Source organism: Nestor notabilis, unplaced genomic scaffold (genome assembly GCF_000696875.1).
Source record: "Nestor notabilis isolate BGI_N333 unplaced genomic scaffold, ASM69687v1 scaffold6247, whole genome shotgun sequence".
NCBI classification, from domain to species: Eukaryota; Metazoa; Chordata; class Aves; order Psittaciformes; family Psittacidae; genus Nestor; species Nestor notabilis.
The window spans coordinates 32,245-57,589 of NW_009935285.1; the positions used below are offsets into that span (position 1 = coordinate 32,245).

Consider the following 25,345-nt stretch of genomic DNA (forward strand, 5'->3'; position numbering starts at 1 on the left):
CCCTGCATTCATGTCTTTGTGCTTGGAAAAGGACCAAAGCCTCCACATTTCCTTATACCCAGAAGGTTGCAAGTGTGTTGCGTACTGCAGTCAATAAAGTGCCAAGAAGCTAATGAAGATAAAAGTGTCAACGCAGAGCAGTGGTAAAACACACCTTTTCCATGTAGCTATTTTGACCATTCTGCAAACAAATCTGGCAGTTACTGCCAGGTCCAAGTCCTAAAAGCAAACGCGCGGCATCTCGATGCTATTAAACTTATTGCTGCTCTGCAGAAGTGTCATGGGATGACAGATTGCTCCCTGCACATCAATTGGATTCAGAGAGGTTCTCAAACCCTTACGGGTTAAAAGCAGCTCCAGCATGAATCAGAGTCCCAGTGGTAAGGAGATCATCGATACAAGAGATTATGCAGATGGAAAAAATACCCTCGGCACCCGAAAGTTTTCAGAATGCAAACTACGTCAACCCTGAAAACAAAGAGGCACTGCATCATGATGGCAGGAGGGACAAAGCCAGGGGGGTTTAACAGACAAAAAAAGATTGTTTTAATAGGAGAGAAGCATCAGTCATTGAGTCTTACTTCATTCAGACTTTCTATCCAACCCATCCATCTTCAGTGCCAAGAGATGACAGGACCACCTCACTTTTCCCCCCCAGCCTAGTGTATCAATAATGCCCATTTCTACCCCAAACAAATGACTTGCTAGAATGGCCCTTTTCCCTAAATTGGCTTGCCAAGCCCCACAAATGCCTCAGTACCTGCTATGGTCAACTTGGCTCTAATGGGGCCCCCTCAAGAGGTGGGCACCGATGGGTGAAGCCTTCCCCAATCATCTTCCCCAACAACCACTTTGTCATTCATGGCTGGAGACCATCTGCGGAAGAGGGGACTGGGGAAGGGGGGGATGCTGCCGAGCCAAAGACGGACACCAACGGATGCACACACAGGCATAGCCTCCCCACACAAGCCCGAATGCAAATTCCTTCGCCCTCGCAAAACGCCTCTGTGGGCATTATCTGTGAACAAAAGTCCTCGAGGCGGGCGGTCTCTGCATCACTGCTCTCTCTGTCAGCACCACCTGCTTGGCGTCAGCCACGAGAGTCGCCCAGTTATCTTTTAGCCGCGTCGGCAGAAGCCAACAGGAGCACAATGGACCCCATTGGCCAGGGTCAGTCTTTCTCACCCCCGTACCACCAGCCCTTTTCACCTCCATCATCTCCAGGAGTGCTCAATAAGGAGGTGGCTTCGAGCGTAGGGAGGAGGAGGAGGAGGGGGGAAATATAGGTCTCTGGCGTAAATCACTGACGCCGTTTCCCCTCCTCTCCTTTTCCTTAAGACCTGATGGTCTTCAGTCACACATCTTAAAAGAAAAACAAAAAACAAAAACACAAAGACTTACTTGTCTCAAGTCGATGAAGGCCAACTGCAGCGTGTCCCCTTGGAACCCAGGCACTGGGCCGGATCTGGCAAACTCTGTGGGAAAGAAAAGAGGATAAAAAGCGCCTTTAACTAACCATGGACAGGGAGATTGGCAGACGGATGACAGCGAAGACAAGAGAGGCTGAGGGAGAGGAGGACCGTGCTTCTAAGGAGTCATGTCTCCCTCCCTTCAGCGTCTTTGTTCGCCCTTCAAAATTCGTGTCATCAAAACACCATTAATTCCACCGTCCTGACAGCAAGGAAACTGTACTAATTCGACCTGAAATTTATTCCCATGAGCCGTACTGGGCTTCAGAGTATTTGTTTTGTGAACGGACAAACAACTCGCCGAGAAGAAAGGGGGGGATGGGGGTGGAAAAGTTTTTCCTCTCCACACAATAAAATCTTCAGCTGTGAAACTCTTTTCAGTTCCGAAAGCTATTTATATTTTAGGGCGCTGAAGGAATTTTCTAATTTCACGCCTGTCACCAGGCCCCATAAGCATTCATCAAAAAAATATGCCCGGCCCTGTCATTAATTACTCGGCAGCAGATCTTTGCATTATCTGCTGGGGTGTGCGTCTTGCCGGAGCACGGTCACCCCAAATGGGAAGAATCGCGGCCATTCTGTGGCATATTTATTTCTGTTGGATGAAGACATCTGACAACTGAATACCATTGGTTCCCAAAGCCAAGAGAATATTTCCAAGGCCACATTTCCCTCCTTCCAGTGTAACCTGGCCAAAACGTCATACTTAAGACGTTTGTTTTTCTTCTAAGCCATTATTTAAACCAAGTCTAAAACCACTAAGGGGGGCTTAAATTGATAGAATAGTTTGGGTTGGAAGGGACCTTAAAGCTCCTCCAGCTCCAACCCTCTGCCAGAGGCAGGGACACCTTCCACCAGACTAGGTTGCTTAAAGCCCCTGTGTCCAACCTGGCCTTGAACACTGCCAGGGATGGGGCAGCCACAAGTCCAATATGCAGCCTGTTCCAGTGCCTCAGCACCCTCACAAGAAAACTTCAAATTAAAGAATGGATCTTGCATGAATCCACACTAGAGAACCTCTGCTTTTCATGCATTTAACAGCTTTTACTTGGTAGCGCTCATGAAGCCAATCGCTGCACATATTCCAGTGCATCTTCTGAAGATGCTCCTGAGGTTGGTTTTGCCCTACTTCACCTCATTTTCACCCTCTTTAGTTACAGAAATAGTGGGTTTATCTCTGCTCTCCATGCAACTTCTCATCACCGAGGGGACCTAATTTGTGAAGCCACAACTCAACATCATGGAAGACTCAAGGAGGAGCTTCTGCCTCCTGAGTTTTGCTGCTCCTGCAGACACTGAAGATGGTGCACACTGAAACAAAATGTCTTCTTGACATGCAACCACGTGTGATGGCAGAAAAGAAGGAAAGAGGGAAAATACACACCAACATATGGATTTTGAAGTTATATATGCCCCATTACTGCCCAACTATTCTGGTTTTTACCATGCAGGAACCCTCAAACCGTCTCTTGCAGCTCCACAAAGCTGAGGACTAAGCAATATGGAAGGTGGATTTTGCCTTCTGTCTCCATGACTACATAGAGGTACTGAAGGACCCGTCCTGTCCTTAAATGCTAAGCAGAGTCACATCATGCTAGATGGTCTTCTCCTTCAATGCATCTCCTTCCAAAAGCTATCTCATTTTCAAGCAGATGCCACAAAACAAGGAAAATTGCAACCCTATTCTTACAGACATCCTACAGCAGCCCAGTCATATGAGCAGCCCCCATGGCTCTAATGAGAACAGACTAATGAATTAGACACGGGAATTCAGCCCTGTTCCTCAACTGCCTTATTTGTGGAAAGCAAAGAAGGGTTATTTATCAGCTTTCTTGTTCCACCTTCCATTAAAATCTCAGGATGGAGAACATCCTTCAATACAGACACCTGTACCTCCAGGGGCACAGCAGCCAGTTTTCAGACATCCAGGGCTTTGGTATTTAATATTTTCAGGTGCCAGGAGAGTTCTAAGATTGAAACCATCGCTCATCTTTGCAGTGATCAGTCAAGTGACAACTGCTGCAGGACAATAGCAAATAGGCTGTAAAATCATTACTTTTAGCCAGTGTTACTAATAGAAACAAGTAATAAAAAATAAGAAAGAGAAAGTATGTACGTGACTGTTCACGTTTAGATTTTGGAGAGGAAAAGCATGAATCAAAACCCACAAGAAACCATCCATGGTTGTGCCTATAGACTTTGCCACTATGCACAGGACAGGAGTGGGCAAAGGTAGGAGCCGCTCAGCTTTCAGCCACTTCCACTGCCCAATGCTACAATATTCAGGCTGCAAATAGTCCAAAGTGAGTTTACATTTAACCCTCAAAACCTGCTTTAATTAATTCTAGCTGTAAAGGCACTTTAATGTACGCTTGCTATAAAATTTGACTGCAGCTTGCCTGAGCCAGCACACGCGCAAGGGAGGACTAACCCGAGCTTTCTGACTCTGATCTGCAAAGGGATAAATCATCTTTACACATTTGCTCTATACCCCACTGTCTCATCTGGAAAAATTATCCCAAAAACCACATCAATCCTAAAACATCCCCAGCTTTGGAAAAGCACGTACCTGAGAAGCTAAAAACATTTAGATGTGAGAAACAGTGTTTGAGCATCCTCTCAAAAGATGAAACTGCCCTGGGCAGCTCCGTGTTGCCGACATCCCTGGGTTGAGGAACCCAACAAACTGAAACCTCTTAGGGTGGGGTCACATCATGTTACTGATTATATTTGGGGAAACACTGGAAAACAGAAACCCTGAAAGGACTGCAATGAAAGAAAACTTCTATTTTGGATGAAGGGCTTCCCAGCTGCTAGGAATCTATTTAGAAGTGCACATGGAGTTGTGGAATTTAAGGTCTTCCCAAAAGCATGAATTTCACATCCTCAGCAGAAAATGCCTGTGACTAGGCTTTGAATGTTTTCACAAGGCTTGTGAATTTATCACCATTGTCATCCGCTTGTGAGGGACCCAAGACAGATTTCATCCCAAGACAAGGTTGCTCGTTAGCAGCTCACCTTTAGCTGTCTCTTACTGAGGAACCACGTGGGAGAAAGGCTGGGAGAGTTATGGAGTGATGCTGCCCTTTAACACTACACATTACAACAGCGGTAGTGCCTTGAACCAACATTTGCTTGAACAGTAATTCTCATCAAAAGAATGGACTGGAGTCTCTACTGCATTAACAGTGCACTTGACATCCAAGAAGTGAAATGATGTATGAGATTATTTGTATTACAGAAGAAATGAGATCAAGAACACGGCTCAGAAGAAAGCTGCTCCAGCACTTGGCTGGAAGGAGCCCAAGGAGGAATGAATGCAATGCTTCACCCCATGGTTGTTATAAAAATAGCCGTACCTTCTGTAATCGTAGGTCACAGTTTACATACCAATGCCACAAACTTCTTTGGAAGGAAGAATGAACAAAGTCTTACAGAAGAAAAAAGAAACAAAGAAGAGAACAGAGCTTTAGAGGAAAGACACAGCCAGTTCTTCTTGGTTTTAATCTCTTCAACCAGATTTCAGGATAATTTTCTTGGAACGACCATGCACAGCGTTGGCCTCAGTACTGTCGGATTCGTTTATTGTACTGCCTCCACTACCAAGGCAAGCAGCAAACATAGCAAGCCATCTACAGTACAGCCCCTTGAGCAGAAAATCACAAGAGAATAGAGCAGATCAGTATGCGCCTGTTTGTACAAAGCATTTAGCCAGGCTAAAGGTTTGAGAGACTTGTGTTCAGGCCAAAAAAGTAATGTCTTTGCAAGGTCTACAGGCTTGGGCCACCCAGGGCAGGTCACAAGGGGACTCTAACCTCTCTTCCAAAACATTTCACTGATGAAAGAATCAAGGAACAGGAACCGTTAAGCCCTTTACAATGAACAAAGAAGAAAGAGTTCAAACGCACACCAGAAAAGAGACATCCACTGTAAATTAATTATACAGAATGGGGGAATCTCTTTTGTACACGGCTGCGCACATGGGGACAGAGTCTTACCCATATTGTCAGGTTAAAATGAACACAGCTGGTGACTTCATTCCTCAAAAACATCGTTTTAAGGGTAAGATTTTCTCTGAATGATCTGAAACCACCAGAGTTCATGACTGCAGACCTGTGGGATCGAGGTTACAGCAGCTCCTGTTGAGAGGAACCTGGATAACCTGCTTGTGGTTGCATCATCCATGAGCCAGATTTTGTATTTGAGGAAACAACCATCTTCGTATTCCTCAATAGAGAAAACATAGGTCTCAAAGTCATCTTCCTTAGGTAAAACCTTGGAAGACTATCTTAGAAAAGCCAAGCACCCTACCCAGAGGATACTCAAGCTGAAGAACAAATCTGTGTGGACTCTGGAGAAGTTCACAAGGGGAAAAAAGTTGAGAAATGATGGGTACAAATTGAAGCAAGAGAAATAGAGAGAAGATCCCAATTTCCATCTTGAGCTTATATGTCATCCACACCATTCCCACGCAGCCCTGCTTTGAAGCTGTTTCCCATTACAGGCCAAATGATCAAAGCTCATTCCCATCTGGGGAATGCCAGAGAGCTGTGGGGAGAGGGAAGAATTACCCAAAATACACTGAACTGGGTCAGATTAAATAAAAACTTCAACCCCTCTCCATCACTTGTTCTTCTGATGGAACGAACTTGAGCCTGGAGTCCTGTTACTGCATTGAAATGAATGGTCCATGGGGCTGTGATGGTCTGCTGACAGGGCTGAGGAGCATCCACAGCCCCAGAGAGGAATTCCTCACCAGTGGACCACTACATGTTCTCAAGCAGAAGAAAAGGAAGCTCTTAAGAAATTGCATGAGATGTGCAGCAAGAAATCCAGTCCCTGCCAATCTGCAGGACAGGTTTACAGAACCAAGTTACACATCTATACAGGTTCCCAAACCTGTATACATAACCCAAGATGTACAGTGGGTGTCTCTTAGTAGGTATGAAGTTCTCAGCTCAATTAAAATACTAATAACAGGAAAAATGGAATGTGCACATCTCACTATTAGCTCATTCAAGCTGCAAAGATTGACAAACATCTACAGTGTGTGTCCATGATGGGTGGGGAAGGGAAGGTGGGCACAGAGCTGAGGAACTGTGCACTCTTAAAAGTGCTTAAACAGAATTAGGTGTGGACAGAGGTATCTCTTCTTAGAGTTGCAGAGGACTGTAAGGATGGGTAAACAGATATCAGTGGGTATCTGGTAACAAAGGAGGACATAGGAAGGTGTTGGAGGATATTCGACCTATTGTAGCAAACAGCAGAAGTTGGAGATAAGAGGACAGGAGAGGCTGAGATGACACCATGGTATAAGCAACAAGTTTAGAAAGGAGGCAGAAGAGAAGGAAAACAGAGAGAAATACTAAAGCTAAAACGCTGAAGGAGACAAGGTGATAGATGAAGGGAGAACATAGGGCAAAAGATCAGGTGATGGTTAGAGAGAGCAGTAGTAAGCAGGAGGTCTAAGTTCAAGGACAAAGTAAAAAGGCTGTAGGGAAGTTCATTTGTCTTTGACACCACACAAACTCCAGGATTTGCTCAAGTGTGACTTGCAAAGACCACGTAAGTAGAGAGCGTTGTCCAAATACTTCTCATCAGCATCCAAACAAAAAGGGTACCTCATGGATTTGGAGTCATGTACTTTTCCATGCACATTTATACACACTAAGTGAAGAGGCATTGCTTTTCTTTGCCACTGCAAGCACTTTGCAACCTCTGCGAAAGGTCAGCTGAGGGAAATGAAGGCACCACTAAATAAATTAATGCTATGCCCAGGGGAACAAATTCAGAAAGAAATACGTGTGGATAAATCTAAGCATAGGAACATGGCAGAGCCATGGACCAGAGGCTTCCACTTCCATGCCCTCTGACACTCAGTGCAGCAATAATTTACCCTTCCCATTTCAGAAAGCACGCACAGCAGTGCCTGGAAGACAGCTCTGCTGTCAGTACACATCACCCCACTCCATTTCAACAGCAGGAAAACACAAAGTTATGTTTCCCAATGAAATGGGGAACAGCCCTCAATGGGGGCCGAGTTTAGACAGGTGGAGAGGTGGAAGGAAGCAACGTGCTCCTCTCATCGTCCAAGGGACAGGCAGGTCACAGCCACAAAAGCAACAAGACCCGAGCAATCAGAGGGTCTGCAAGCTCCCAGCGATGAGCTGAACTATGCTTGTACAAGCATCAGGATCTGTTTGCTCCATGGTGAAAAGGTGTTTCAAGCTATCCTCACAGGTAGCTCATGCAAACTCTGCTCAACCTTACATCTGGGACAGCCTATGACCCTAATGGCACTTTAATCAATAGGCAGCAGCTTTCTTAGGTGCCAAAATCCATGATCTGGTTCAGTCATGGACCTCTACACTAAACATGCCCTCACACTCTCAAAGGTCAGCACCCTTTTGCCAGAACTACTGGTTTTCTTGCTGCTCAGGCCCAATCCAGGTTGTGATGTTCCAGGATGCGGCACCAATGCACGACCCCAAGCCAGCCCTAAGGAGGAAACATAAGGGAAGGAGCTCTGTTTGTTCCTGACGCACACAATAAAGCATTATCCTCGTCAGACTTGTGCTCCAGACTCTTCACCAGCTTTGTTGCCCTTCTCTGGACACACTCCAACAGCTCAGTATCTGTCTTGGAGTGAGGGACCCAAAATTGAACATGGTATTGGAGGAACATCGGGAGATCAGCATCAGCGGTGTGGACATTTCTCTCCTGATGTGATCTGCTCAAACCTTTCCCTCTGTTCACTGCAACATCCCCTTTTCTCCTCCAAAATACAAGGTTTTGTTGGTGCATTGTAGCAGGTTGGAAACGAGCAAGCCCACAGTGCAATACCCTAAAGTCAGGGAGTTTGTCCTCAAAACCTCTTTGCTCACCTCTAGTGTCGCGCATGCTAATTCCCCGTGGGATGCAGGTTGGAAGAGCATCAGGCAACCATTTGCAGGGTGCCAAGCCCACAGCCTGTCCTCAAGGGGGAGGACTCCTCCGGTGTGGTGGGCAACCCTCAGCATCTTACATGAAATAACTGGATTTCCATGTGGAAAGTCTTTAGAGCCAGATAACACGGCCAAGAGGGAGGTGGCGAACAGCTGTGCCGAGACCTGTATCAGCACATTTTGGCACGCTCATGTGTCAGGATGGAGGATTCCTCAAACATGGGAGACATCTGGGTTTCCTCTTGCCTGCCCCCAGGAGTGGTCTGACTGAAAACTGTGAGTTGAATGCAATCTGAAATATAATTTTTATGGTGCTTTTAATTTCTCATAAAGCAGCGGTTAAAAGACTTCGGAGATTAGGGAACTGCTTATTTTATGATCTAAGGATTGTAAAAACAATCTGCCTCAACCACTGCTGGAACTGGTTACAGAGATGGGAAACACTTTCGTAGGAGTGAGAGCAACCCCCTTTCTTGTTGCTTTTTCAGTTGTAATCTCCCAATCTGGACTGTTACAGTCGATTCCCACCACCTCTTAGGTACAGGAGATATGGAAAAATGATATATAAACCAGCACCAGGAGGTCCCAGAAACGAGCAGAGCAGGGAACTGGGCTACAAGGCACACGGCAATTACAAAAAGCACGTGGCATGTACTGTTAAATCTTGGGTTACAGATGGATTCTGGAAGACAGCAAACTCATTTTAAAAAGCAAATGCTTGGTCTGAAAAAAGCATCACCTCCTCTATTTACAGGTTCACAGGAATATTTGTGTTAGGGTTTTTTTTCCCTCTCCAGAGCTGGTTTTTTCCTCTTTTCAAGCTGGTTTGTTGGGCTGGAGCCAGAATTCCCTCCTAAATTGAGACATAATTAGAGGTGTCCTACTGTGCCTTGCTGGGCAGTTCGTTTAACCTCGATGCCTTATTTCTCTTCAGGTTTAAAAAGGAGGTAAGAGAATCTCTCTTGACTGCATAAAAAAAGAGCTATGTGAAGCCAAGCAATAAGAACAAGAGTTACAACTAATACCTGGCCAACAACAGGCGATTTAAAAATGACTTTTGCCCTTCCCTGGATGCCAGCTGTGCCATCCACACACACACACTGCTGTAAAGCTGCACCAAAAGACTTCCAAACCTCTGACAAACATCTTGGGAAACAGGTATTTGCTGGGACAAAAAAAGAGGACAACCACCTCTTCTGGGCTCCTCGAGGGCTTTGTCTGGCCGGAGGCTCCAGCGCCATGGTCTCACTGAAGGGATAATGCCAAAGGAAAACAGCTCCCTTTTTTCCCCAGATTTCTCTCATCATAGGAAACCTAATAGGAGCTTTATAACTTTGTAGCTCTACTCTTCATTGCCTCTTTCACACCAAAAATACTGCTGATGCATACAGGACTATTCGTATGACCAAAAGATTTGGCTCACAATGTTTACTTAACTTACTATTTCTTCCCAGTTCGTAGAATCCCAGCCTGGTTTGGGTTGGAAGGGACCTTAAAGCTCACACAGGTTGCAACCTCAGGGTGCTCCAAGCCCCTGTGTCCAACCTGGCCTTGAACACTGCCAGGGATGGGGCAGCCACAGCTTCTCTGGGCACCCTGTGCCAGCGCCTCAGCACCCTCACAGGGAAGAGCTTCTGCCCAAGAGCTCATCTCAGTCTCCCCTCTGGCAGGTTCAAGCCATTCCCCTTGGCCTGTCCCTCCATCCCTTGTCCAAAGCCCCTCTCCAGGTCTCCTGGAGCCCCTTTAGGCCCTGGAGCTGCTCTAAGGTGTCCCCTTCAGGAGCCTTCTCTTCTCCAGGCTGAACAAGGTATCACAACCCCATGCTTCTCCCAAGCACGACCCCGGCTTGCACCTGCCTAGTGCCAAACCTTAACCTGATGCAATGGCTCCTGCAGCCATTCCCTTTTTATGCTGATGGGAAAGCAAATATTAACAAATCAGGAAATATTTTATGAACCCACAAGTCTGGAGAATTAGTTTATGGGTGTCTTGTCATAAGCCTAAGCCAGCATCTTTTTCACCTCTACAACTGTTATCTACTATCTACAGAAACCCATGTTCTTGCAATGTGTATTATATCTGCCCTAATATGGAGCAAATTATCTGCATCACCCTCAAACCATGCTTAATATACAACTAAGTCCTTTCATTAATTTGCCTCACCACTCTCTTAACCAGCTTATACCTTTGGCATTCATAAGAGACTTAAAGAAAAGCCTAATAAACTCTAGGATCAGAACTCTGAAGCCTCATTCCCACATCACAGACCTTACTGGAAGTGCTCCAAACAGCTATAAAGTCCTATTTTAACATGATAAGTAGATGATAAAGCTGCTAAACTAGGGACAGCTCCAGCATCTGGGGAGAGAAAAAGGGCTGGAGGCAGAGACATAAAGTCAAATACGCAAGTGGTACAATAAGGATACCAAGATGCACACCTGGGCTTTCAGGTAAAGGATAAAAAAAACCCAAATAAACAAAAAACTAAAAAAAAAAAACTTAAAAATGGAAATATTTCCTGAACTCTCTTGGGATTGGCTTTTCCTAAAATGAAAATCTCAATGCATTGCTTCTGAAAAATAGAACTACAATTACTCCCAGTGTCAGGAAAGCCACTAGAGAAACCCACAGGAATGAGGGAACGTGGTTTTGCTGCTGTAAAGGGAAGAAAAAGACTTTGTCTGGGTTTACTGATCCAGGGGCTGACAGTGATGGATAGGAAGGTTACAGCACCGACATCCATCTCTATTCCCTGCCCGCGACAGCATCCCGGGAAAGGGCTGGGGGGAAGCAGGTCACCTGCCCCAGTGCTCAGGTTGGCGTCACCTGCTCTTGAATGTCTGAGTGCTCCTGGTTTTGTCTCACAAAACACTTGGAATTTAAGGAATCATACTTTTAAACCTGATATTAAATGTCATCTGTTTTACTTAGCATCAAGGGCTTTTAGGGAAGAGATGCTGCTTACTGACCCACAGTCTGATGGGGCAGAAAACTGCAGGGTTACAAGTCTGTTGGCAGCCAAAAGAAAAAGAAGGAAACTATTATTAATGACAAATGCTTCCTATTATCCTCAGCATCATTGCTTGTCCCTCTGGACAGTGATTGGGAACACAGCTGCTATATGTTGATGGGACACAAATTAGGAAGAATTCAGGGCTGAAGGTGTTTCTGAAAGGAAAAAAAAGGCATTGCTTGTGTTGCAATATATGGTGTAGCTGCAACTTTCGGATGTGATGCATTGAGGAGCAACCTGGTCTAGTGGAAGATGTCACTGCCTGTGGCAGGAGGTGGGAACTGGATGAGGTCCCTTCAAACCCAAACCAGTCTGTGATTCTGTGACTGAACAGGGATCCTTCTCACAGGCTATTCAGCTGAGTGCTGGAAATCGGCAAAAGGACATTAAAAAATGAAAATCTACTCACTGCAAACACCAAAATTCTTACTGAGTGACCTTTCTCAGATACAAATTTCATCTCTCTCTTGATGGGTGCAGCTGAACTAAAACACAACCAGTAAAACCTTTTATAAAGGGTAGAAGATTAGCTTTTGAGACTGTTAAGTGATAGATGATGAAGAAACCAATACAACTGATTTAATTGAGTTATAGAACCACAGAATCACGGGTTTGGGATGGAAAGGACCTTAAGATCATCCAGTTCCAATCCCCTGCCATGGGCAGGGACACCTTCCACTAGACCAGGTTACCAGACATAGGAAAAGCAAACTCACTGCTATTTAGACAGGCTATATCCCAAATTCCAGCTCAACTGAGAAAGCCAAAAAGGCAGATATTTGGGGAAAAAACTTCCCCCCAAATACTTTATCAAATATTTCCTGAACTCTTTATCAATCTTGACAAGCTCTGTGTTTCCCGCAGTCACGGTCACTATTCCATCCTAATATTAACCCCAGTAACAAATCCATCCCCCTGGTAAGGGAGAGAGGTTCCTGTGCAGAAGTGCATTCACCTTGCTTTAGCTTGATTATAAAAATAGCTTTGTGCTATATTTTTTTAGCCCTTTTATTAGGAGGATCGAAAGCAACTTGAGGGAAACTTCAGGATTTCAGAGCTAATTCAGGTGTAAGTTACACGAACAGACATTAGCAGGGCTGAGAGCAAAGCTGTGGTCCTGGCCCCATGATGCTCCATGCACACCTCTGAAAGGATGTAGTCATTTTATTACAGGACATCTCTTCTCCATAACAGTGACTTTGCAAACACAGTTTGCTTTGAGAAAGAATTCCCTGCAGCAGACAAGAAGATAAACAGGTGAGGTCAGGAGAGGACCAGAACTTCTAAAGAACATAAGCCCAGTTATTGATTTTTGTTAGTCCTCCTCATGTTTCACCCACTCCTATTTTCATAGTACTCCATCTCAAAAAGCAGGGATGGTCTAGAAATGTTCTTCTGGTCTCAAGCTGCACCAGGGCAGGTTTAGATGGAGACTGGGAACAATTCCTTCCCCAAAGGGAGCTCAGGCATTGGAACAGGCTGCCCAGGGCAGTGCTGGAGTCACTGTCCATGGAAGTGTTCACATCCCGTGTAGATGAGGCCCTAAGTGACATGGATTAGTGGTGGCCTTGGCAGTGCTGGGAATGGTTGGACTTGATGGTCTTAAAGGCCCTTTGAACCTAGCTGATTATATGATTCTATTCTATGAAAGCATGAAGGCTGCATTAAGAAGAAAAAGGAAGAGTAAAGCTTTGATCTCTTAGAATTGACTGGACTGCTTCTGTCCTGAAGATATTGCCAAGTGTCATTGTGCACAGCACCAGTGAGCTTTGCAGAGGTTCACCAGCCCCAAACACTTGGTATCGGTAAAACCCCTGGGGCTTGTGGCCCAACGCACACAGGGGCAAAGTGAAATAAGGAAATAAGGAGATGATTTTGCCCTCTTACGTTCGCACTCCTCCACGTCCAGGTTGAACTGCTGCAGGGCACCCAGCGTCAGCTGCCGCACTTCGGCTTCCAGCAGTAGCTGCATCAGTGAGGTGGAGAGGTGCTTGCACGCTGACATGCACGCCGTCTGTGCCACCTTCCCCTGCAGGAGGAAAGGGACACTTATATTAAGGCCATCAAGCACAAAATGCAAGAGGAACTTCTCCAGACCAAGACACACCAGTACAGCCTCTTTAACATCCCATCTGCTGTGGGACCTTCACTCTTGCAAACACCGTCCTTAAAGGGAATCATCTTCCATTGCTACCAGTAGGATTAGACCTTACCAGGTCAGAGTGCCCATGAGCAGCTCGAATCCAAGAGAACCTTGGTGTTTAGAGCTCTAGGCATCTCTCATTATCATGTCCTAACATGGGCCAGGCAATATACCATTCAACATCATACAAAGATTGCCCGAAGTAACAGCACTGACAGGTCAAAATAGTGCTGATGACAATTCAGAACTCCAGCCCACAAACAAACCAGAATCCATATATATTCCATACAGGAATTTCAAATTCGCTTTCTAACAGCAGAGGCTCATAGTTCAAGGTTTAGCCTTGGCTACAAGGGAGCAGAGAGCTGGGGCCACACTACTGTGACAATGGTGTCTCTAGCACATGGATGCTCTTCAGCCCTTCTAGCACCGTGCGGCACCTTCCAGGTGCCACTGGGGCCTAAGGAGAAGGAAACATCATGGCAAGGAGGTGACTAAAGAAGTCATTTGTGTTTATACGGACAGGACTGTTCCCCAGGCCTGGGTAGTGGGAAATAACCTCAAGCACCCCAACATGTGCTGCTCCTGCTTGTACCGCAGGGAATTCTATCGATTCTATGATTCCATGAATGCAGTTTGCAGCCCTGAGGAGCAGCACTTGGGGGTGTTGGTTGACAAGAAGCTCCCCATGACCCGGCTTCAGTGTGTGCTTGAGCCCAGAACCCCCCGTGTGCTGGGTGCACCCCCAGAGCGTGAGCAGCAGCTCAGGGAAGGGATCCTGCCCCTCTGCTGTGCTCTGGGGAGACCCCCCCTGCAGCCCTGATCCAGCTCTGGGGAACAGCACAAGAGGGACGTGGAGCTGCTGGAGTGAGGCCAGAGGAGGCCCCGGAGCTGCTGCGAGGGCTGGAGCAGCTCTGCTCTGGAGCCAGGCTGAGAGAGCTGGGCTGGGGCAGCTGGAGAAGAGAAGGCTCCTCAAGGGGACACCTTAGAGCCTTCTCCCAAGCTGTCCCTAACAGGAAGTGACTAAACAGGGGATCAACATGTAGGAGGCTGCAGCCGAGGCTGCCATACAGACAGAATCTACTTAAATCCCTCAAAACACTCGTATCTGCAATGGAAGTCTGAGAAATTGAGTTTCAGATACAGAAGAAATTCAGACCATTGTCAGTAAATAATGTCTGACCCATTTCCTCTGCACCATGACAGGTACATTTCACTTTTGAGGAACAACTGAGATCTCAAGCTATAAACCTTGTGAACAGTCCACAGCAAGAGGAGTTACCCGAGGTAAACCTTCCATCTTCCAATCGAGGAACAACTGCAAGGCAAGAGAAGAGAACTCGGGACAGATGATTTAATTAGAATGCTTGAAGTTTCGAATTGTGGAGTCTGAAAGAGCTGATTTTCAAACCAAGCCCCTGCACTGACACAATTGAACTGGCAGGTAAAAAGCCCAGGATGCCCCTGAGGACTTAGGATGTCCATAGAGGAGTCATATTAAGGAAAGGGATGATGCTGAGGGTAGAGATGGGCTGTGGAACAGGAGAAAGGGGAAAGGGTGCTCAGAAAGCTCCATCTCCTGTGAAAGGTCATAAGCACGTCACAGATCTCAAGCACCCACACCCTGACCTGGCTAAAGCATTGTCAACCAGGAGAGCCACCAGCAGCAGAGAGGGAAGCTGATGGAGAACTCAGGTCATCCACAGAGACCTACAGACTCTTGGATGCCCCAAGGGGACAGAAGAGGAGGTGGCTGTCCCATGCCAGGCTGGCCAGAGGATGATGCTCTGGTCCTACAGAGGAACAGGCTCAGGAGCAAGCAGGGAGCACACTGTGTTTAGCAAAGCACTTCAGAAAATACAAAGGATCACCAAAGCCATTAAACAAACTCAGACCACCCCTCACAACACTTACAAAGGAGGTTTCTTCTATTCTCACTGAATTTACTTTGCACCACGGCAGCAAGTCTCAGAGGTTACAGGTGCCAGCTCCCAGTGAACTAACCCCAAGCATCATTTAGGGGCACTGAACACGTGGGGACATTTAGTTTTCAATCTATCCACCTTTCTCCCTCATTATCAACCCAAACTCAGACCACCCCTCACAACACTTACAAAGGAGGTTTCTTCTATTCTCACTGAATTTACTTTGCACCACGGCAGCAAGTCTCAGAGGTTACAGGTGCCAGCTCCCAGTGAACTAACCCCAAGCATCATTTAGGGGCACTGAACACGTGGGGACATTTAGTTTTCAATCTATCCACCTTTCTCCCTCATTATCAACCACAGGTAAGATTTGGCAGGTAAGATTGGCACGGGCCTGCAACATGTATTAAAGCCATAAACATGGGGAAATCCTTTGGCACAAGAGCACAGACTCACACAGACCTACCAGGTGATGCTGCACGGAACGATTTGATGTCAGCATGTGCATCCCATATTTCTGGATGATGGTGCTACCTGCAAACAGCTCCTGCAGGAGATTATGTGTTCAGATGCACACAAAAGGCTTTAACATGCTTTCTTGAAAACAAGGAGTGGCTTAGATCTCACTCACAAACTGTATTTAAACTGGGATTAAAGCAAGGAGGTTAAGCAGTGTTTCAAGCTGAGTCCCGCAAGTTTCGTTACTGCAGCACACTGAGATAAGCAACTCACAGCATCAAAGAATGGTTTGGGTTGGAAGGGACCTTCAAAGCTCATCTAATCCAACCCCCCTGCAGCGAGCAGGGACAGCTTCACCTACATCAGGTTGCCCAGAACAGCATCCAGCCTGGCCTTGAATGTCTCCAGGGATGGCACATCCTCCACCTCCCTGGGCAACCTGTGCCAGTGTTTTACCACCCTCATTGTAAATGTTTGATGCATGTGCTGGGAAGGGTTTTTACCAGCTTTACAAAGTTGTTTTGGATCTTCAGGTCACATTCGTCTTAAAAGCAGGAAGGAAAAAAAGCATTTCTTATTTAAAACAAAAAGAGCAGACCCATGCATTTCAGGGCAGGGTACTTCATCTCCACTGCTCACAGCCGTTCCCAAGCTCCAGGAGCGTTCATTACTCACCTCCAAACAAACATCTTTGCTAAAATGAAGATGAAGCACGGCAACCATAAAGTTTAGCAGAGCCATGGGGTTCTTTTTTTGCTTTTCATCATTAACTTGTGCCCTTCTGACACATTTGGTTATTTAAAACACTGCTTATGCCAATTCCTCATCCCCAACCACAGTGGGAAGCACGTTGCTACCTGACCGTGATTTTTCTTCATTACTTCCAACAGACACCTGAGATTTTGCTGTGACTGAATAGTTTTCACAGAACCCCAGATTGGTTTGGGTTGGAAGGGACCTTAAAGCTCCTCCAGCTCCAACCCCTGCCCTGGGCAGGGACACCTTCCACTAGAGCAGGTTGCTCCAAGCCCCTGTGTCCAACCTGGCCTTGAACACTGCCAGGGATGGGGCAGCCACAGCTTCTCTGGGCACCCTGTGCCAGCGCCTCAGCACCCTCACAGGGAAGAGCTTCTGCCCAAGAGCTCATCTCAGTCTCCCCTCTGGCAGGTTCAAGCCATTGCCCTTGTCCTGTCCCTCCATCCCTTGTCCAAAGCCCCTCTCCAGGTTTCCTGGAGCCCCTTTAGGCCCTGGAGCTGCTCTAAGGTGTCCCCTTGAGGAGCCTTCTCTTCTCCAGCTGCCCCAGCCCAGCTCTCTCAGCCTGGCTCCAGAGCAGAGCTGCTCCAGCCCTCGCAGCAGCTCCGGGGCCTCCTCTGGCCTCGCTCCAGCAGCTCCACGTCCCTCTTGTGCTGTTCCCCAGAGCTGGATCAGGGCTGCAGGGGGGGTCTCCCCAGAGCACAGCAGAGGGGCAGGATCCCCTCCCTGAGCTGCTGCTCGCGCTCTGGGGGTGCACCCAGCACTGAGCAGAAGACCCAGATGGAAGCAGAGGATGAGAAAACAAAGCTCTCCAGCCGTGGCCTGGGACCCCCACTCATGCTGGGTGTGGGGAATAAGGCTCCTTACCCGTCTTGGAAGAACATGAGAACATGCCAAAGAGTTGCTCATGACTGCACATCAGGAAGAGTTTGCACAGAGGGCAACCCTTGGAGAAGCCTTGGAGATGCTCACCCGAAAGGGAAGTCGAACCAGCAAGGTTTTCTGCCCCACTGACAAAAACGTAAGGGTAACAACCTTCCTGCATGCCAAGCAAGGATCAGATCACAATATGCAGAAGTACCTAAAGGGTTCCCTCCACCTGCAACAGCCACAGCAAACACCCTGCACACATTCCTCTGGCCAGCCAGACTTGCCCATATAGACAGTGAATGACAAGTGACACCAGAAGGGTATGAAGAAGAGCAAATAACTGAGATGAAATGTCAAGTTAATAAGCTGAAAGTGAGGAAGACAGGATGGAAAAAGTAATTTAAACATCAGGGCTTGACAGCACAACAACTTTGCTGAGCCTTCACTGCGAAAGCAGGGTGTAAGTGGTACGTTAGGAAATTCTTCGCAAGAGATGCTAAAGGGGATACAACCAACAAGCCCAGTAGCAGCTCCTGGCTCAGCCTTCCCTCCCCATTCCTTTCACACAGGATTCGGCCAGGCCCAAGACCTTTTCAGGTGCAAATGTGCACCATGTCTTTGAAAACTCTGTAGCTGAATCTTCTCACGCCAGATGAGAACCTGACCTTTAATTTCTGTTCTTCTTAAGGTCTAAACACCTAAAAAACCATCCTGCTTTAAAAAAGACTCAGTCTTTCATCACAGATTTAAGAATATACAAATGCTTGACTGTTTAGATCCAACATTACTGGATGAAAGACAAAAGTATATGCAGGTATTTTTTTAAGCATTAATCCATTTTCCCCTTATATTTACTATCAGAGGGCTTGGACATGCTGCAGGACTTTAAATCATTGTGCTAAATGTCTGGTTGGAGAAAAGAAGGTACCACCAGCGATGACCAGCATCTCACTCCCTGGGCACCAAGATTTAAAACCCTTCCAGGATGCATGTTTTCCACTCTCATAAATAAAACTGAACATAGCCTTATAAATAAGCCCAAACCTAGCCTTATAAATAAGACTGACCTAATCCTTTTCTACCTCACCCCTACACTGAGCGCAACAGATACCCACTTACAGCAGCTCCTTATAAGATCAGCAACAGCTTCCAAACATCAATTTTACACTATTTCCCTAGAAATTCAGTGCAAAATCTGCCTGATAAGCAGCTGCTGACAAGGAGAAAAACCAGCAGCAAGACACTGATATATCACCACTAATAAGCTGCTGCTGCAAGTGAAGAAGGCTGTTTGTATTCACACTCGGGATGGTTTGGGCTGCGCGCTGGCAGATATCAAGTACATCCTCAGACCACAACGTGCCCATCTTGGTTCTTTGGCACTTATTTATGACTGTGGTTCAGTTCATAGTGTTATTTATTCTCTCCTTGGTTCATTTCTCAGCTTTCCTGCAGCGCTGGGACACAGAGCCCCAGCTCAGTGCACCGACACGCGGAGCCGAGCCTGTGATGGACGTGTTTTCCACCAGCTTCACCTCCCTCCCGAAACCATTCACTGCACCACCCACAGCAGCGGTGTCGGGACATGTGCCTTGGCATGGAGACAGAGCAAGACGCCTCCGAGATGTCAGCCCCTGATGATGCTGCTCCTAGAGAACCCTGATGTTCAGAGGAGCCGCCGCGCTCAGCTGGGACAGCTCAGACCTCATCCTATTACCCTGATGAGTTTTGAGAGCGCACAATAAAACCAGTGGCACTCCCAAAGGCTCTCCCCCTGCCAGCGCACTGGGAAATGGCAGTTACATCCTGATCCCGCTCCCCATGGCCCCAGACCAGCTCGGTCCCTGCCTGTACTTCAGAAACGCTTCACCTGCCTGGAACATTGCTATCTAAAATGCAAGTTGAGATTTGGAGAGGAAGGCAAAGGAGGAGGGATGAAACCATGACCTGAGCTGTCTGCGGAGAAGGGGAAAACGAACACTTTAAAGTCACCAACAGCTCATTTACCAACTTCACAGAGAGCTGAAGAGCGTAAGATCTCATAAAGCAATTCCACCAACAGTTCTGAGCATCAGTCACTTCTTTAAGACCTTTGCAAACCTCATTAAAACCAAAAGAGATTTGCACTGGGGAGAACAAGGATCATGGGTGAAAGTTGACAGAGCTCAATGACCAAATGCCTGCCTGGCCACCCCTACCAAGCACCAGCTTGCTCCAGTGCTCAGTTAAATGAAGCAATTCACAGCATATTATCAGAACAAAAGCTACAAGGTTTTGTTTTGAGACTCAAATCAGTTTATAACCATATTTCTAGCTCTGTCCATGGCCTTTGATGCAACCTCTTCAGAAGGAGCATGAGCAGCAGCTCAGGGAGGGGATCCTGCCCCTCTGCTGTGCTCTGGGGAGACCTTAGAGCAGCTCCAGTGCCTAAAGGGGCTCCAGGAGACCTGGAGAGGGGCTTTGGACAAGGGATGTAGGGACAGGACAAGGGGAATGGCTTGACCCTGCCACAGGGGAGACTGAGATGAGCTTCCCTGTGAGGGTGCTGAGGCGCTGGCACAGGGTGCCCAGAGAAGCTGTGGCTGCCCCATCCCTGGCAGTGTTCAAGGCCAGGTTGGACACAGGGGCTTGGAGCAACCTGCTCTAGTGGAAGGTGTCCCTGCCCGGGGCAGGGGTTGGAGCTGGAGGAGCTTTAAGGTCCCTTCCAACACAAACCATGCTGTGATTATTCGATTCCCTTTACATTTCAGGTCTGCAGTTGTGGGTTCCATTACATCCACAAGACAACGCTGTCCTCCCTGTCCCATCAAGGCTTCCTCTGTGCACACTGGTACAACATCTCCAGACGTTCTTTGTGGCCATGCCAACCAGTAAAAAGGCAGAGCCAAACCTCTAAAGCTCTCACAAAGACACAGCCAAGGGGCACCTACCAGAGCACATCACCATAGAACGGTTTGGGTTGGAAAGGACCTCAAGATGATCTAGTTCCAACCCCCCTGCCATGAGCAGGGACACCACACACTAAACTACGTCACCCAAGGCTCTGTCCAGCCTCGCCTTGAACACCTCCAGGGTTGGAGCATTCACAGCTTCCTTGGACAACCCATTCCAGTGCCTCACCACCCTCACTGTGAAGAACTTCTGCCTTAGATCTAACCTAAAGTTCCCCTGTTTAAGTTTGAACCCATCAACCCTTGTCCTACCAGTACAGTCCCTAACAAACAGTCCCTCCCCAACATCCTTATAGGCCCCTTGAACCCCAGCAAGTTAATCACACTTCAGGAGATGAGCTATGAAATCATCTCTTTCTGTTAGTATTTCATACTTGGGGAGCAGATGGAAGCCTTTGGGTTCCCGGGGGGACAGGCAGCCACCATGGGGAAGGTCAGCACAGGGGCTATGGAGCCGGCACTGCTCACGGTAGCGTGTTTTGTTTGAAAATAGCAAATATGTTAACAATTAAGGAAAGGAAACGCTGAAAAGCTGCCTTGTTAATTAAGGAACTTGCTATCAAAGGACTCATTAAAAGCTACTGCAACGGAATGGTTGTTAAAATAAATACCCATTAATCTTCATGTGCAATCAGGAACATGCTGCCACTGGCAGTGGGAGAGGGGGCTCCTCAGCACACACCTACCACTGCCAAAGCCATGGTGATGGCATGAACCAGCAACAGCCACCAGCTGGGGGGTCCCCCAAAGAGACCCTGGTCTGAGGGGCACCATCCCACCACCCTGCAGCAGCACCTCTGGCTTTGTCTAGGAGGAGCTTGCTTTGCACTTGGTCAAAATTAGGTGTGATGTGGTTACTGAGATGGAAACAAAAGTCCTATTGTAGCACTGAGAAGGCTTCCACCACCTCACCAAGAGTTAATGTGACATTTCCATGAAAAACAAAGCCTGACAAGCTTCAAATGGTCTCCGTTTCCAATTATTTTTGTGCTACCGACAGGATTTCTTCTTACCCTGCAACAAGCCCTGGGACTGATGTGATTAAGTATATTTAGACGTGCAAATCCATGGACTTCAGACAACAGAAAAGTGAGCCAAAAAATTAGAATTCCTCAATATTTAATGTCCACTTTTCTATAAACACCACAAGTTGTCCCAGTAATCTCAACACCGAATTTACTCCAATTCAATAATGCAATACTGAGATTAATTCCAGCATCCACACTTTCCGTGCAGGCACAGATGAAGACCCTGCAGATCCCAAGACTTGATCTCCTGCCCTGAACTGCCCTTGCTGCCTGCAGCACTGGAGCTCCAAATCTCACTAAAACCTGGGCAACACCACTAAATCACCCCTGCAAACTCCCGAGTTCCCTGGCTTTCCGTGCTATCCTGATTTAACAGCTTCTTAACACCATCCTGATGCATTTTCTTATTGCCTTTTCTTAAGAACAATTGTTCTGCAGTCACTGAAGATGGCACCCCCCCCACACCCCATACCACTACCCAGATACATTAACACCTCCCAAACAGTCAGAACAAGTGTACAATGAGTACTTTGCTGGATTTAAGAGGTTTACTTGAAAACCAAATAAACCAATCAATTGTCCAGAAATCCGTTTTCAATCTTGACAAAGTGGTTTTGTGAAGGTTTTGGGGTTTTTTTTGTTGTTATTTTGGACTGTTTTGGGGAGGGTTTTGGTTAAAAACCCCCTTGGATCTTCACTTAATATCTTGGAAATTAAAGTGACTTGATCCAGGACAAAATGCTGCAGGAACAAGTGAGAACCCTGAGCAAAATGGATGGTCAAGGAGACTTCTCTGAGCTGACCAAGCCTATAGCTGGTGCATCAATGCCACCCTGAGCAGGGTGGTCTCCAAAGATGTCCCCTCTGAAGGCAGGAGCTCAGCTGGCATCAGTGACCAACTTGGCCATACCCAACTCTATGGGTGCATCTCTAATGGGGTGGACAGGCAATGGAACAGGGAGTGTGGTCCAAAACCAAAGCTTGTACCTACAGACCCACAGAATGGGATCATGTGAAGCCAGTGGAGGGACAAGGGGCAGGTCAGCCTCCTACACTGATGTGGCCTTGGAGCACTGAGAAGTTTGATGGAAAGACAGAGAAAACACCTGCCCTGGTGTTTAAATGAGAGAAGATGATCTGGAGAACTGCAGCTGAACCAAGCCCAGATGAAGGTGTGAGAAGGGAAGCATCCATATGGAGTTAAAACACAACTGTATGAGTGCCAAATCACTGGGAACAACATAGATTAGCCCAAAGAAAAGTCCATTTTTCTAAGAAGTTTTATGTTTAATATAAAAGGAGAATCAACACAGTGTCTTATCCAGGGGATGATGAGATTCATTAAGTGCTACACTGTCAGACAACACCACACATCCCAGAAAATCAAATCCATCCCTAAAAGTATTAGCATCAGAATAGGTATCAAGAGAGCAACTCTTAATTATTAATCCTATTTACTTGGCTTTGTAGTACCCTTATTAAGAAGAAATCACTTTTTCATCCCAAAAATCATTAGTGTTACTAAAAGAGGATGACAGCCGACCAGCTCCTGGTTTCCAGCAGGGAATGTGCTATGGGCTGAGCCCTGTCACTCATGGGCCCACGTGGGACATGGGGGGTGACTGATGTGCAAACATTAACTGTCACTTCTTGATTTCAGCTATGCTCAAACTCCAAATTGATCTCTGGCTCCATGAAGTCATCCCAGGAGCTAAACACTGAAGCCAGTGTGTTGACTTATGGACTTGGAAAAAGGTGACTGGCACCAAGCTACAAGCTGACATTCAGGTGGTTTTGGAATTTGCCAAGGAAAAGAAGAAGAAACCTTGCAGCCAACAAGAGAAGGTTAGTGATGAGCAATGCGTGTTGGCCAGGGCTCCTGACCACAAAGCAACGCCTGATGGGGAAAGGGATGCTCCTCAGCCTTGGACCCCCATCAGGTCTTCATACTACCTGGCAGTTAAAAGTTAAAGGTTTCCCAATGCCCACACTTACAAAAGGAGAGGCAAGGACTGCACACGCGTTACTTTGAGGAAGGCATTTCAGATTCAATGCACGGCTGGGACCTACTGGAACGATGGCATTGCCTTTGTGTCAACAGCCTCCCTTCCAACAGCTACAAAATCCATCCTGCTGCTCGAGTAAATGGCACAGCCATCTGTGGTTTACCAGGATAAGAAAAGCCTCTTTCTCCTCAGGACCTGCCATGCCAGAAGTGATCCGATGACTGGCAGCTTCTGGTTTAGGACAAGGACTGATGCTCTTTGCAGGATGAGATGCAGATGTTGCTGCCCTTCCTTCTACACCCTGTTACTGGGGCTGGGAACAGGACAAGATGTAGTCATCTATGGAAGAAGCTTCAGTGCCATTAGCAAATCACCAGATCTACACAGATTATCACATCTGAGATACTGTCATGGCCTTTCCTGAGTGAAACTGGGATTTTGGTCTTCTGATGACTTTGACCACCCCTATCTCATCTCTACAACTACCTAAAAGGAGGATGGAGCCAGGAGGGGGCTGGTCTCTGCTCCCAAGGAACAAGTGATGGGACAAGAGGAAACATCCTGAAGCTGCCCCAGGACAGGTTTAGCTGGAGCTGAGGAACAATTCCTTGCCCAGAGGGTGCTCAGGCATTGGAACAGGCTGCCCAGGGCAGTGCTGGAGTCACCATCCCTGGAGGTATTTAGAAGACCTGTAGATGTGGCCCTTAGTGCCAGGGGTTAGTGGTGGCCTTGGCAGTGCTGGGGAATGGTTGGACTTGAAGATCTTAAAGGTCTTTTCCAACCTGGTTGATTCATGATTCTATCACACACCAGCTTGAAGAGACAGCCTTCCACCACCAAAATACCACTACAGTAAACCTATGAAGAGCAACACCTTAAAGCAGTGCCAGCGAACACAGTTTGAGTGCAATCTGTGTCGTGCAAAGATCCACTCACCTGGAAAGCTGGTGGCATCTGAAGCGCTAAAAGAGCAGTTGCTCCAACCATCCTCTGACTGAAGCAGGATTGGTTTCAAACTCACACGAAAGCTGAGCACAAGCCCATGTCTTAGTGGCTGCCTTCCAGCGGGATTTAACCAAACCGACGGGGTGTCATTTTCTGAAGTAAACATTTACCACTTCTATTCTATTTTGAGCATTAAAGGGAAAACAGGCTGTCACAGATAGGGCAGCAAGACAAACACATGGCAAGGCTGAACTCCCACCAGAAGCTTAGAGGCAACCAGTCAAATGAAAAAGAAAAGGGGGAAAAAAAAGCAAATACAGCAATTATCCTCACCACACAAAAAATAAACCAGCCAGTTACACCAGCCCGATACAAAACCTCTCATATTCCACTAAAAGAGGGAAAACCGAAACAGTTTGGCTGTGCTGAAGATGCCCAAGGTCAACAGCTGGAGGCTATTTTGGCTGACAATGGTGGGAGACTCAGGGCTGGCAGAAGCAGAAATCACACTGGGGCTGACAGTCACAACCGACTCCAACAGAGAGATCTGAAAGTGCTCAGCTTTTTTCTTATAATCCTATTTAATTCGGTTTAAGGTTTTTTGGTCTTTAACCAAATGACACTTGATTTGTGCAATAACCAGCTCCCTGGCCAGGTTTTTCCTACACAGGCATCATAGAATCACAGCATGGTTTGGATTGGAAAGGACCTTAAAGCTCCTCCAGTTCCAACCCCCTGCCACAGGCAGGGACACCTTCCACTAGAGCAGGTTGCTCCAAGCCCCTGTGTCCAACCTGCCCTTGAACACTGCCCGGGATGGGGCCGCCCCACCTTCTCTT

General features: G+C 47.0%; 1 protein-coding gene across 1 annotated transcript in view; it reads right to left on the minus strand.

The window, feature by feature from the left end:
• Positions 1-1,350: 1,350 nt before the first annotated feature.
• Positions 1,351-25,345, minus strand: part of LOC104408234 (exocyst complex component 6B-like) — a gene marked incomplete at its 5' end in the record, with an annotated part of 56,690 nt that continues 32,695 nt past the window's right edge. Inside the window, 2 exons of the mRNA XM_010017774.1 lie at positions 1,351-1,475; positions 13,314-13,455. Coding sequence (XP_010016076.1) covers positions 1,351-1,475; positions 13,314-13,455 — 267 coding nt within the window. The remainder of the gene's footprint in view (positions 1,476-13,313; positions 13,456-25,345) is intronic.